This window comes from Cibotium barometz, chromosome 1 (genome assembly GCF_041138505.1).
Source record: "Cibotium barometz isolate CiBa-2024 chromosome 1, ASM4113850v1, whole genome shotgun sequence".
Classification (NCBI taxonomy): Eukaryota; Viridiplantae; Streptophyta; class Polypodiopsida; order Cyatheales; family Cibotiaceae; genus Cibotium; species Cibotium barometz.
The window spans coordinates 46,220,267-46,233,843 of NC_141046.1; the positions used below are offsets into that span (position 1 = coordinate 46,220,267).

Consider the following 13,577-nt stretch of genomic DNA (forward strand, 5'->3'; position numbering starts at 1 on the left):
CTTGGGATTTATAGTATCTAAGGACGGGATTTCTCCTGACCCCGCTAAAATCCAAGCAGTCGTGGATTGGCCAGAACCCAAGATAGTGAAAGAAGTCAAAGGATTCCTAGGATTAACCGGGTGGTATAGAATCTCTAAACCCAGGTATTCTCAAATAGCATCCCCTTTTACTAACCTTCTCAAGAAGAGCACCCTATTTCATTGGACCGCTATGTGTCAGAGTGCTTTTGATAAGCTGAAGATAGCTTTAGTAACCAACCCTTCCTAAAATTGCCAGATTTTTTCTTACCCTTTGAGGTAGTGACAAATGCCAGTGGTTTTACCCTAGGAGGTGCTCTTATGCAGGAAGGTCATGCAGTAGCCTATGAATCCAGAAAGCTCAGAATGCATGAGAGAAATTATGCTATCCATGACTTGGAGTTACTCTCAGTAGTTTATGCTCTAAAGTTGTGGAGACATTATCTCTTGGGACAGAGATTCACCTTGATGATGAGAGATCATCAAAGTCTGAAGTACCCAAAGGGATCTCAACATGTGTCAAAGAAGGTGGATGCAGACCCTGTAGGAATTTGACTTTGAGATAAAGTACCGACCAGGGAAAGAAAATGTGGTAGCCGATGCGCTCAGTAGGAAAGCCTCCTTGCTTGCAATAACATTAGTGTCAAATCCATTAATCAGTGAAGCAAGAGAGAAGATCATGCAGGACAGATTCTTTGCCCCTATTGCTACCCTACTGCTGTAGGAAAGCATGACTCCTCAGGAAATGAGTCGCGTTCTTGGGTACAAATTGGACGAAGGATGCATGTATTACAATAATCAGCTATGCATTCCTAATGATGAGGAAACAAAGGGAAAAATTCTTAGAGAAGCCCATGATAGTCCGATAGCTAGACATCTAGGGTTCATAAAGAGCTACATGTATGTAAAGAAGAGCTTCTTATGGCCAGGACTCAAAAGGGATGTACTCAATCATGTACGTCGGTGCTTAACATGTCAAAGAGTCAAGGCAGAAAGGGTTAAGATGCCAGGAAAGCTACATTCCTTAGACATTCCACAAATGAAGTGGGAATGTATCAGTATGGATTTTGTTACTGGATTACCGTCAGTGCAATCAGGTTACAACTCCATTTTTGTGGTGGTTGACAGATTAACCAAGGTTGCCTATCTGATTCCAGTAAAAGAAACCTACTCTGCAACAGTGGATGTTGCCAGAGTCTTCCTCAAGGAGATTTTCAGGCTGCATGGCTTACCAAGAAGAATAGTGCGCGACAGAGATTCTAAGTTCACATTAAGGTTATGGACTGCATTCTTCAAAGCAGTGGGAACTTCCTTAGATCTCAGTATAGCTTATCAACCCAAGACAGGTGGCTAGATTGAAAGAGTAAACCAAGTAATTGAAGATATTCTTCGGTCATGCTGTGCTGCAGAGAACCCAAGAAGTGGCTAAGCTACTTACATCTAGTGGAGTTTGCTTACAATGCCTCTTATCATCAAAGTATCGGGATGAGTCCTTTCAAAGCTCTGTATGGATAAGATTGCCTCACACCATTAACTTGGTCCGACCCATCGATTAGGGTCGAGTGTCCCCCAGACAGATGCTTGATGATATATGGAGCAGCAAATGCAAGCAATCCGTAAAGATATTAAGGTTGCCCACTAGGACAGACAAAAGCAATATGTAGACAAGAAAAGAACAGAGAGAGTGTTTGAAAAATCAGCTATGGTCTTCATTCGTGTATGACCCAAGAGAAGTTCTTTATCTCTAGGGAAGTACAAAAAGCTATCTCCAAGATACTGTGGGCCGTATGCCATTACTAAGAAAGTAGGAGTTCTAGCTTATGAACTTCTTATACCTCCCCATCTCAAGGTGCATAATGTGTTCCATGTCAGTTTACTTAAAAAGTATATACCTAGCCCGAGTCATGTGTTGGATGATGAATAGTTGACTTCTCAGACTCAAGGCCAGATGGAACTCTAACCCGAAGAAATCCTTGATGTTCAGGAGAAGGCTCTCAGGAACAGAGTCCTTAGAGAGTTCTGGTAAAGTGAAAGTTCTATCCTTTAGAGGATGCCACTTGGGAGAAAGAAGAAGAACTGATAAAGGACTACCCCCAGTGGGAGAGGATGTAAGGTTCCTACTTAGCCCTAAAAGATGTATAAGCTCTCCTCTCAGTCCCCTGTAATCATCCCCTATTTCAGAATGCAAGAAAACATTGTTTTCCCTTGTTTTTGGCCTAGAGAGAGAATATATTCTAGAGAGAGGTAATTTAATTTTGAGATATTTTTGGATACAAATTTTCTCCTTATATTTAAGATGAATTTCCCTGAAACAGAAGTTCAAAAAGAATTTTCCAATGTGCATTAGAAATTAATTGAATATGTGTATTAGAGACCTTAGCCTAAGGGTCCACATTTTTAGAATTTTTTTGATTAAGGTCCAAAGAGTGTTCTAAAGGGCAAATAGGATTAATCCAAGTGTTTCAATAAGAAAAATGCAAAGAATAAAAGAAAAACTCCCAAAAATGAGTAAATTCTCACATAAGATTAAGAGTTGACTGAGTACTGGGTTTATTAGTTAAAAAATGAGGTTTATTAGTTAAAAAAATAAAATTTTGACACCTCAATAAGGAGGGAGGGGGCTCATGAAGGAGGCGCCTATTTCACATCATTACTTCACATTTTTAATTCACAAAAAGGAGATATTTTCATCTCTCCTCTCTTCTCTTTCAAACTGGATCAAAAAGTGAACCAAACTGGTCCAAAACTTGTACAAAATGGATTCATTTTAAGTTGAAAGAGAGTTTATGCTAACATTTTTGTAATTATTTTCATATGGGAATGATAATGGGATATTTTTAAAAATAAACAAAAGGTTTAAATGTAATTATGCTTAGGTATGCATAATGAGTTTTTATATTAAAAGAGGATATCCCATCATATTTTAGATAATTAGGAGTAAATATTAAAAGTAGTATTTTTGAGTATTTTAGATAATTTAGGGCATGTCAATGCGGAGGTTCAAACAGAGAAAAGAAAATTTTAGTGTAATTCTATGTGAACATTTTAATGTATACATATTCACAAAAAAGGATCATTGGAAAAAGAAATATTCTTGTTAAATTCTATTATTTACGAATAGAATTATTTATAATTCTATTATATCCAAGAATGAATGAATTTTCATAATTTTGGATTTTTACCATTACGATTGGAAATCACAGTTATTTTGTCAGGTAAATAGGAGAAAAATCTTTAGGAAACAAATCTAGGATTAAATCCGAGTAATTCACGGTTAGACCATGACCGCGTGAGAAAGGTGGGTCAGTAAGATGCCTGCCCATCTCTTGAATCAGAAATTAAACCAAGTCTTGTGACCATTCCCATTTTTTCAGTACGAAGAATGGATAACCGACTGATTTAGAGAAGTTTTCCCTAAAGACCCAAAATCGTCGAGAAATAAGTTAGAAATTCGTTGAAATTGATGGGTGGATCACCGAGATACGAGATTCATGATTTTCATTGAGAAAGTTTGGATTTTGAAAAAGTCTTGTGAAATCAAACTCAACAGGAAATTCTTACTTTCATAGAAACTCTGTTTTTGAAAAAAGGATTGTCTTACGCCAGAATGCTGGAGGAAGCATTTGGCTTATGGTTTAATCTAAGGAGAGTTACATTGCAATAGCTAGTGGGGAGTCATCAAAGGATGTCTCTCACACGGCAAAGCCTGCCAAGGTCTTGACCAGCCTCGGTATGGTTAAAAATGGTATGCTTCTAGTATGATGGGCGAGGGCCAACAAAGCGATCCTTGAGTGAAGTACTAGGACCCCTAATAAGGAGGGTTATGACTAGGCGATGCACAAGCTCGCGACTGCTAGGACACCCATGCGTATGTCGAGGAAGATATTCATGGATTGGCGAGAAATTATCTAAGTGAACTGGAAACTTGAAATTAGATCTCGTTGGTCTTCAACGGAGAGTCCGGATGACAATTTGATTGTAAAACAATGAAACTAGAATTTTGAGGATTATGATGGAAACATTGTGGTTTCATTCCAATTATGTTCGAGAAAAGGCAATTTCATATTGGGTGCTAGTTTTTAAGTTGACCTCTATGATAAGGACGTCCAAAAATTCGTGTTGTAATACCAAAAATTGTACTGCAATGTGAAATGGAGGGGTCAATTTGTGTAGTCACTTCTTAGTAGCAAATGAGTTAAGCATCTTGTTAAAGATGGTTGTATATGGTACTCCCACTCGGGGGAGGTACGCCATTGGGTACGGAGTTACTCACAGACTAGTATGGAGCTACTAGTGTGATGATAGTGGGTACGTAGTTACTCACTACTAATACATAACTGCTAATAACATTAAGATCCTCGAGTGAAAGATACTCTAGATCAACATTGTAAATTACCGAACCACAATCCATGAGTATCGAGGTACTCATAAATATGTTGACGTTGCTCAAATCGAGGGACCAATTTGTTCGATGGTATGGAATAAGCAAGGAGAGTGGAGTAACTTAAAAGTTACACATCACTAGTCCTAGTGAGTTGTTGAGGTCATCCGTAGTCTGATGATCCCCTCTACCTATCAGATAACATTCAATTTTGCAAGCCCTGGCATTTAATCCGTAGTGATTATGAGTTGGGTGTGAGATATGGTTATGAAGTTCTTACAAGAGTACTCGTTTATTTGCTAGTCATTGGTTATAGCTTGGTAGAGATTGCCACCTGTGATGGGTAGGTAGCTTTGCCGCTATGATGAGGAGGCAGCAAATAATGTTCTCATAGTTATACTTCATACCAACACCAAACAGGGATAGGATGAAATTCCTAAGTTCATCATCACGAAGTACTGTGATGTTTGCATTTATATTGAATGTACGATGTAATGAGACATTGGGCTTATGTAATTACCATCAATTATCTAGCAACCTATGGCTTCGCAGCAGCAAGCTCAGTCATTATCTGTGGATTGATAATGTGGTTATTAGTAGTTTGGAATTTTCTTGATAAATGGTACAACCCACCCAATTAATTCATAAGTGTGTAACCACTTATGATAATATGCAACAATTCATAAGTGTGTAACCACTTATGAAGGGTAATAATATGCAACAATGAAGCACTTTGTTACAAGTGTGAAACCACTGATCTGTTGCAAAAAACAATTTATCAATAGTACCACCATATGTGCGTAGACACTATACCACATCTTCGTTGCCAGATGTTTAAAAGTCTCTTGGAAGGACTCAAGAATAAAATATATTAAACATGGTCTAGATTTGTTCTTGGACCTATGACACTAGCGCGTAGTCCGCTTGAGAGTACAGTTTTTGAGGACAAAAACCTTTCTTGAGGGAAAGGAGGGATATCCTCAAATATCACATAAACTCGAATAGTTGTGTGAGTCCAGACAATACTTGAAGGGATATGTCTGGTAATAGCAACAAAGAGTTGTAAGTGAATGGATGTAATTCCAGACACCCATAGTGGTGCAAGAATCCTTATCAAACATCTCCACATACTATATGGTTTGCTCGCATATATAGTATGGCATAAGAGATAGGAAGTTTGATTGTTATATTTGAAGGGAAATTTTCAAAAGTTACATTTACTCTGGGTTAGAGTGGAGTTTAACCATCCGTAGATTGATGGTAGTTAGAAACTCAACAAGATTCTAGAGCATATGCTTGTGCAAAGATGTTACTCTGAGCGAAGTATCTCTCAACTTTGGAACTAATCCTTGTGATGCATGATTAGATTGGCTCTAGTTTATTTCTCCTGTGGCCGTAGAGTTTTCCAAGGAGAAGTTTTAACAAGTTGGTGATGCAACATGGTAGCGTAGTCTACAAATATCTAGTAGCATGGTCTAAGAACTTGCGCTACTAGAATGCTCTCCAGTACATTAGCTTCTGTGCTAATGACATGATGCAAAATCAAGGCATGAAATTTGCCTTAAGGTTTTGGTTGAAATACCAAATCATGGCTTGTGTGAGCATGATCCTATCTTTACAGAGGTCTGGCGCGCTGTACACGTACGCACTTTGTCACAACCTCGCCCACCTTCCTCGCCGACACGTAATGCTAGTCCGGAGAGACTGGCCGTAGGTGCGGCAGATAGCGAAGCGAGAGTTAGTCCGGAGAGGCTAGCCGAGTCTTCGGGGTATAGTTTTAATAGTCCAAGTGCGGGTCACCCTGGGATTCAGAAGACCTATGCACTAGTAAAAAGACAATTTTATTGGCCTAGTTTGTTTAAGAACGTCCAGACTTATGTGCTGAAATGCAGTAAGTGCCAAGTCAATAAACAGAACGTCTTAAAGTTGGAGGACTACTCCATCCACTGGAGATTCCTCAAGGGAAATGGGAAACCATTTCCATGGATTTCATTACCGGTTTACCCAAGACGAGTCGAGGGAATGACTCGGTGTGGGTAGTAGTGGACAACTAAACTGGCAAAGTTTATTACCACGAAGAAAACTGTAAAAACGCCAGAGTTGGCAAAACTCTTTATTGAACATCTCTACAAGCTATATGGCCTGCCCGCAGATATAGTGTCAGAAACCTGGGAACGCCGTAGTGCAATTTCCAAAAGGTTTCCCCAGTTTGTTTTCGAGGACGAAAACTCTTCTTAAGGGGGGGGTAATGTCACGTAGGCTGTAACGCCTGTGACCGACGCGGCAGACCGGATGGCTATATCCGGGGTTCAGTGGGAGAGGACGCCCATGGGGAGTCATGGGCGACCAGGCTAGTGTGGACGGCAAGCCACACACTATATAGCCTGGGTGGGGGATGAGGGGTAATCCTCATTCTTCCTCTATGGCTGGGTGGTGAGCCAGAGGCCGTCCCCTCTTGTGATAACGCTCGTAGCGGCATTACGGGAATGTAACACTTGTATATTTCAACACAGCCGACAGCATCATGAATATCCCACGACTGAAAATAACCCACGACTTAGAGAAAATACCCACGTCTCAATACAAATACCTATTCCCACACATTGAGACATAAAATTCTAACACTTTTGAAAGATTCTTACCTAATGGTTCTCATCCCTGTGGGTATGAAAAGCATGTCGATGTAAGGCTATTGAATGTTATACATTCTAATGTATAGGGATCGACCAAGACTACAATAATTGCAGGTTGTAGGGAGCATATTACCTTCATTAATAATCACACCAAGTGTAAGTTTACTTCATGAAAAAGTAAAGTGAAGTGTTTTCTCACTTTCAAAGATTTAAAGCCTTGGTTGAGAAGGAAAAAGGTATGTATATCAAATGCCTAAGATCAAATGTTGGGAGGAGAATATTTCTCCAATGAGCTCAATGATTTCTTAAGAAAGCAGGGAATCAAGAGATAATTCACATGCAGGTACACTCTATAATAAAATAGTGTTGTGTAGAAAGAGAAAACATACACATTATAAAAGATGCTTGTGCCTTGATGTCTGAAAAGAATGTCATATTATTTTTGGACTAAAGCAGTAGTAGATGGCAACATTAGATACAAATGCGACACATAAATTAATGCATTTGCCTAAGGATAATAAGGCAATTAAATATAAGTGGGTATACAAAGTCAAGCATAATTCAAATGGATATGTGAACATGTATAAGGCAAGACTAGTTGCCAAAGTTTATGCTTAGACATATGGCATTAACTACGAGAGGAGACATTTAACATGGTTGCGAGAATGGTAACCGTGAGAGATATTATTGCTATGGCTATTAGCAAAGGTTTGGTCTTTACATTAGATGAATCTAAAGAATGTGTTCTTACATGGTGATTTGTAAGAAGAAGTTTACATGATGCAGCCACCGAGTTAGAGAGAGATGCACATCCAGATTTTATATGCAGGTTACACAAAGGTTTGGTCTTTAAATTAGATGAATGTAAAGAATACGAGATATCATTGCTATGGATGTTAGCGAAGGTTTGGTCTTTACATTAGATGAATGTAAAGAATGCGTTCTTGCATGGTGATTTGCAAGAAGAAGTTTACATCATACAACCACCAGATTATGAGAGCGATGCACGTCCAGATTTTATATACAAGTTAATGCAAAGCCTTGTATAGCTTAAAGCAGGCACCCAAAGCATAGTCAGACAAGATTTGGAATATTTTGTTGCCATTGGATTTTAGATATCCAATGTAGATTTTTCACTTTATGTGAAAAAAGATAGATAGAGGGATTATGTTATTAGTCATTTATGTGGATGACTTAATTATCACTAGTGATAGTGCTGACATACATGATGTCAAGATGCTTTTGAAGCACAAGTTTGAGATAAAAGATTTGGGTAAATTGTGGTATTTTCTTAGTATAGAGGTGGTGAGATCACCTGATGGCATTTTGTTGTTATAGATGCGGCATGGCTTGGACATGTTGTGTCCAAATATGGTATAATAGGCTGTAAGCCTATTTCAATGCTATTGCAGCAGAACAATAAGCTTTTCGCAGATACAAGTGAGATTTTGGTGTACATACACGTAGTTGGGTAGTTTGATCTACATGACCATTACTAGACCAAACTTGAGCTATGTTATTGGACTTGTGAGCTAGTTTGTGCAAGTCCCTAAGAAGCCACACGTGGATTGAGCTAGACGGATTCTTATATATAAAAAATTCATTGTTGATTTACAGACTTTTCTATGAGGATGGCAATAAGATACAACTACATGGGATTCCAAATGCTGATAGGCTAGTAGTGTCTTAGACATGATATCTACCAATGACTTTATGTATTATTTTAAGAGTGCTTCTATGAGTTGGAGGAGCAAGAAACAGTCTCGATAGTTACCTTGTTGAGTACAGGGACACTGCTAATGGTAGCTTATGAGGTAGCTTGGTTTCATACGCTACTTGGTGATATGGGTGAGCCCATGTGAATATGGTTGTTATCATTTATTGTGACAACATTAATAGCATACAACTATCCAGTAACCTAGTCTATAATACTAGGACAAAGCATATTGAGGTGTATTATCATTTTGTGAGAGGGAGAAGGCTCCACTTAGGTGATATAGATTTGGTAATATTTCAGCACCATAGAGGATCAAGTAGTTGACATCTTCACACAGGCATTAGGTACAAAGAAGCTCCATATGTTTAGGAGCTCAATTGGAGTGCAATGTGTGGAGTTGAGCTCGAGGGGGAATGTTGTGAACCATTGGAGCCTTCCTCAACCATTGTGTTAGAGCTTAGACCCAAATAAGAGTTATAATTTTGTAGCCTCCACTTGAGCATCTTAACCGCTTAATAGAGCACCTTGCTTTTCATCTTGCCTTCAGGAGGACAACAGGATTCTAAAGGTTTCCCTAATAGTCAATATTCTTTACATTTATGACCGCTACACTTTTTGTTTAATCCCCATCATAGCTTTCCCCTCATTCTTTACATTTAAATGATCACACACATGGTTCCTACCACATCACACTTAAACATTAATGCTTTCTTTCCTCCACCCGCTACACCTCCTCCACCATAGCTTTTTTAATGCATAAATGGCTTATTAGAGAGAGAGAGAGAGAGAGAGAGAGAGAGAGAGAGAGAGAGAGAGAGAGAGAGAGAGAGAGTAATTCATATGCATTTATTGGTAGTAGGTTCAAATGGGAGGAAATGTAACCCTATGCACCTATCTTATTTGAGAAGAATTAAAGCTAAATACAACTTACCCATCATGGCCACAAGGGGGATAAGCTCCAATGCAATTGTTTCACCACGAATGCAACTTCCCATTTTTATAGGCAAGAATGGCTCCTTTATGGCCATTCCCAAACTCTATAATTATATCCATGTAAACAGACTAATCCTACTAACACATAACACTTAAGAAATCCACATCAACACTAAATCAGCCCTACCTACCTTACTTGGACTAACCTTACTAACACCTAACACTTAAGAAATCCACATCAACACTCTTCACATCATTTTTTCAACCTTCTATCACTCATAAACACATCATTGTGCATATAGAACATGCACTAATAGAATGGAGATAGAGAGATGCCACAATGTGGGCTTCTCTTGGTTTAGATTCATTAAGCAAGAATTACATTGGTTGGGATGAGTGTCGATTCTCTATTTGTAAAGGCGACAAGAATTGGATAGTGAGTGATAACCTCAAAAGGCACATTTTGAATGAACCACGAGGATTTTATCGAGTATGCTATTCTTGGCTTGAAGGCTAAAGTTATAACTTTGAACTTATTCCCATCCCTTAAAAGAACAAGATGCTCAATTGACTTCACATGGTGTTTGATGAAATGTCATACATAAAAGAATTTGATTATGTAGGTCAAAATGACATTAGTTGCTTGTTTTTAAACATAAAAGTTATAGAGGATTTAGCCCCACATGTAACAAAGAGAATTAGAAAGTACTCTTTGTAAACCTCATGTAATACACATTAAGATCTAGAAACTTGTCTTCTCAAGAGAATTGTTATGGAAATGGTGACCCTATGATATTAGTCCACAATCGCCACAATTTGTGCTCACAGGGTTAAAAGATATCAATGTCCTTGGATGAGTTTGCTTGCATTTTTTTAATGCCAAGGTCAGTCATCCAAAAAAGCTTTATGGCCCCTTGAGTGGTAGTTGTTGGATTTTTTAAATTGTTTGCATGGCATAGTTGATTGCACAAGGAGAGACAAAGTGTCATTATAACGATTTGGGGTAAAACATAATGTGACAATGAAGCATAACTTGCAATAGGGAATGTGTTGCCTTTGATGTTCACAATTATCCTCACAAGGGAAAATATCAATGTCCTTGAATGTCTTTCCTTGTGTTCTATGTGAGAATAAGTCATAATTTTGTGGCCCAAGTTGGTGGGTATTGCGTGCTCAAAATCTTGTTGTTGGCATTACATAGTTGATTGCACAAGAGAGACAAAGTGTCATTGTGAGGATTTGCAATGATACATAGTTTGGCAACAAAGCACAATTGGCTATAGGCAATGTGTTATCTTGGAGTTTTTTCTCAGAGCCAAGTAATTCAAAAGATGGTTTTCACTTCAAGCAAGTAAACTTAGCGCGAGTTCCCACATTGAACTTTGAAGAGTTGCGTTGAACTTCAAAGATTAAAAAAGAAGTCAAGTGTAGAGAAGGTGTCGTTATGAACGGTGAAACCCAACTCTACCATTTTTGTTAGTTGGGATCTTTTGGCAACATTAGCCGGGAGCATTAAACGAAGCTCTCAGTGGGAACTCCCTATTTGAATTTAGAACTATGGGCTGATTTCCATATTGGGAGAAACTGGCAAACCAATTGCAAGTTCAACCTTTCAAAATCCTATTTGTCCACTTTACAACCACAAACGAGTTGAGTTAATTTGTTTTCTTGCATTTAAATATCCCCAAACCTGCAAAACCAACTGTTAGTTTAAGCTACGTGGAACACCAACCCTATGGAGGGGCTTTGCAAAGGGAGTCATTGTTTTTTTTTAAAGGCTTGAAATTAACAGAAAATCGATATTTACACCTGGCTTGTGTATACAACTCACACACACCACCCCCGGAAGCAGAAGAAGGCTTGAAATTAACAGGAAATCAATATTTTACAATCGGCTTGTGCATACAACTGACACACACTACTACTACCATCACTTTGTATAAGGGTGTACAATCACCGTAGTCAGTGAAAATCCAACCCGAGACATCTGTGATAACACTCGTCCTCTTCTACCAACATGAGCTAGTGCTGGAGTCATTGTTGAAGCTAAAAGGTTAGTGGTGGTTAGCGTGAAATCAATAACCTCCGAAGAAGAAATTATTTAAAAAGCCAAAAGAAAGTATCATTTACTAGGGTTTGTAAAAGCTTGGTGTGTGAATGTGTGATACGTTGCCAGCCACTGAAAAACAAAATAATGCACAGATAAAAGAAGTACTATGGGCATGAAGAAACTTTTCGCACCTTGCAACTACCCCTGACAGTGTGTTAATGTGGGCGTATGGTGGCATTTAAATGCTGCTTCCGTGAGCGGTGTCACATGAATGAACTGTGCGAAGGCTTGGGCAGCTTTTTGAACTTGACCAGAAGGATGAAAATCGCAATTAAAGTGGCGTTTTCCCGGATTGTAATGGGTTGGAATAATTGTTGTGAAATCCTTGTTTTAGAGCTATGAGAAGAGCTTAATCTTTGTTAAGGTGAAAGAGAGGTTGGAGGTAAGGGCGGTGAAGCAAGGATTAATGAGGAAGGATACAGTCAAATGGTTCAGCTGGAACTTGGAACTGGTGAATTGTAAGTGTCCGTTTGGTGTGCTTGGCTGGCAAAAAGGGGCGAGAGAATTTAACGTGGTACAGCTATGGATCTCAGAAGGCGGAACAGGGACTGTGCATGCAGAGAGAGAGAGAGAGAGAGCAAGAGAGAGAGGGATGAGATAAACAGAATGGAAGATATAGGAGAGAGAGAGAGATGACATGAGCTAGCTCAAGGCTCACACAAATTACGACGCCGGAGTTGGTGTGTTAGTTGAGTAATAAAGAAACCTCGGTATTGAGAACACTACAGGACCCAGGTTCGCTGGCCGCTGGCGATTTGGCTCACCTCTAATTAAAAGATTATCATTCATATGGTTAGAGAATAGGTTAAAGATTAATACGCAACGCAAGCTCTCATCCATCAAATATTTAACGAGTATAAACCATCGTCGTAGCTGTAAATGCATATACATGCAGCTGGCACGGGCGCAGGGGGTGCCAAGCTGGAAAAGAACAGGGGCGTGCAGGGCCCAGGAGAGGGTACGCTCCGTGGGGCATAAAAGCTTGGTGGAAGCCTGGAGCTGGACGACCAGGCAGTTTAGAGAGTAGCGCTCCTTATCTTTTCTACGCCTTCAGCTGTGCAGAGAAGTTGTGAAGGTGGTGGTGTCCTCATGGCTCGCTTCGCCTTGCTGCTCCTGCTCTTGCTGGCCGTGGTTGCGGCCGCCCATCCGGCTCTCGCCCGTAAGCCTTCCAGGAGGCTCAATGGCGGGTACCCGAAGTACGGCTCCTCTCCGTCGTCTGGCTCTTCTCCGTCGTCTGGTTCTTCTCCGTCGTCTGGCTCTTCTCCGTCCATCTCTACCCCGAGTGTCTCCCCGCCCTACAGTAGCTCCCCCTCTTCTGGTAGCTCTCCCAGCTCCAGCACACCCTCCTCCACACCCACCATTACTATCCCGCCTGTCACCTCTACACCCTCCTCTCCTTCTCCGGTTACCATTCCTCCCGTCACCTCCACTCCCTCCGGTGGCTATGGAGGCTACGGCTCTCGCAGCGGATCTGGTACTTCCGGGTAAGGCTCTGTCCGAGCTACTGCACGTAGTGTGGTGGTTTGTAAGCATATATCACACATGGTTTCTTGCACGCGTGGGTAATCTGTTGGATGCAATGCAGGTTCTGGGGGAACAACCCTGGCAGAGTCCCTCGTATCCTCTCTCTGGTGTCCTCGCTAGCGAAAATTTTCGGACCTCGCCTTCTGAAGATTTTCAGCGGAAAGCCTACCCTTTTTGGAGCCATCAAGAGTACTAGCACAGACCCCATGAGCTCTCTAGCTCGTGAGGCCTCCGCCTCGCTCATCAACGCTTACGCGTACA

At 40.2% G+C, this 13,577-nt stretch overlaps 1 protein-coding gene across 1 annotated transcript in view; it reads left to right on the forward strand.

Annotated features, from left to right (window-relative positions):
- The first annotated feature begins 12,784 nt into the window (after positions 1 to 12,784).
- LOC147642071 (uncharacterized) overlaps positions 12,785 to 13,577 on the forward strand; it is a 1,039-nt gene continuing 246 nt past the window's right edge. Inside the window, exons 1-2 of the mRNA XM_086802581.1 lie at positions 12,785 to 13,276; positions 13,378 to 13,577. The exon at positions 13,378 to 13,577 is cut by the window's right edge and continues 246 nt beyond it. Coding sequence (XP_086658707.1) covers positions 12,882 to 13,276; positions 13,378 to 13,577 — 595 coding nt within the window. The 5' untranslated portion in view covers positions 12,785 to 12,881. The remainder of the gene's footprint in view (positions 13,277 to 13,377) is intronic.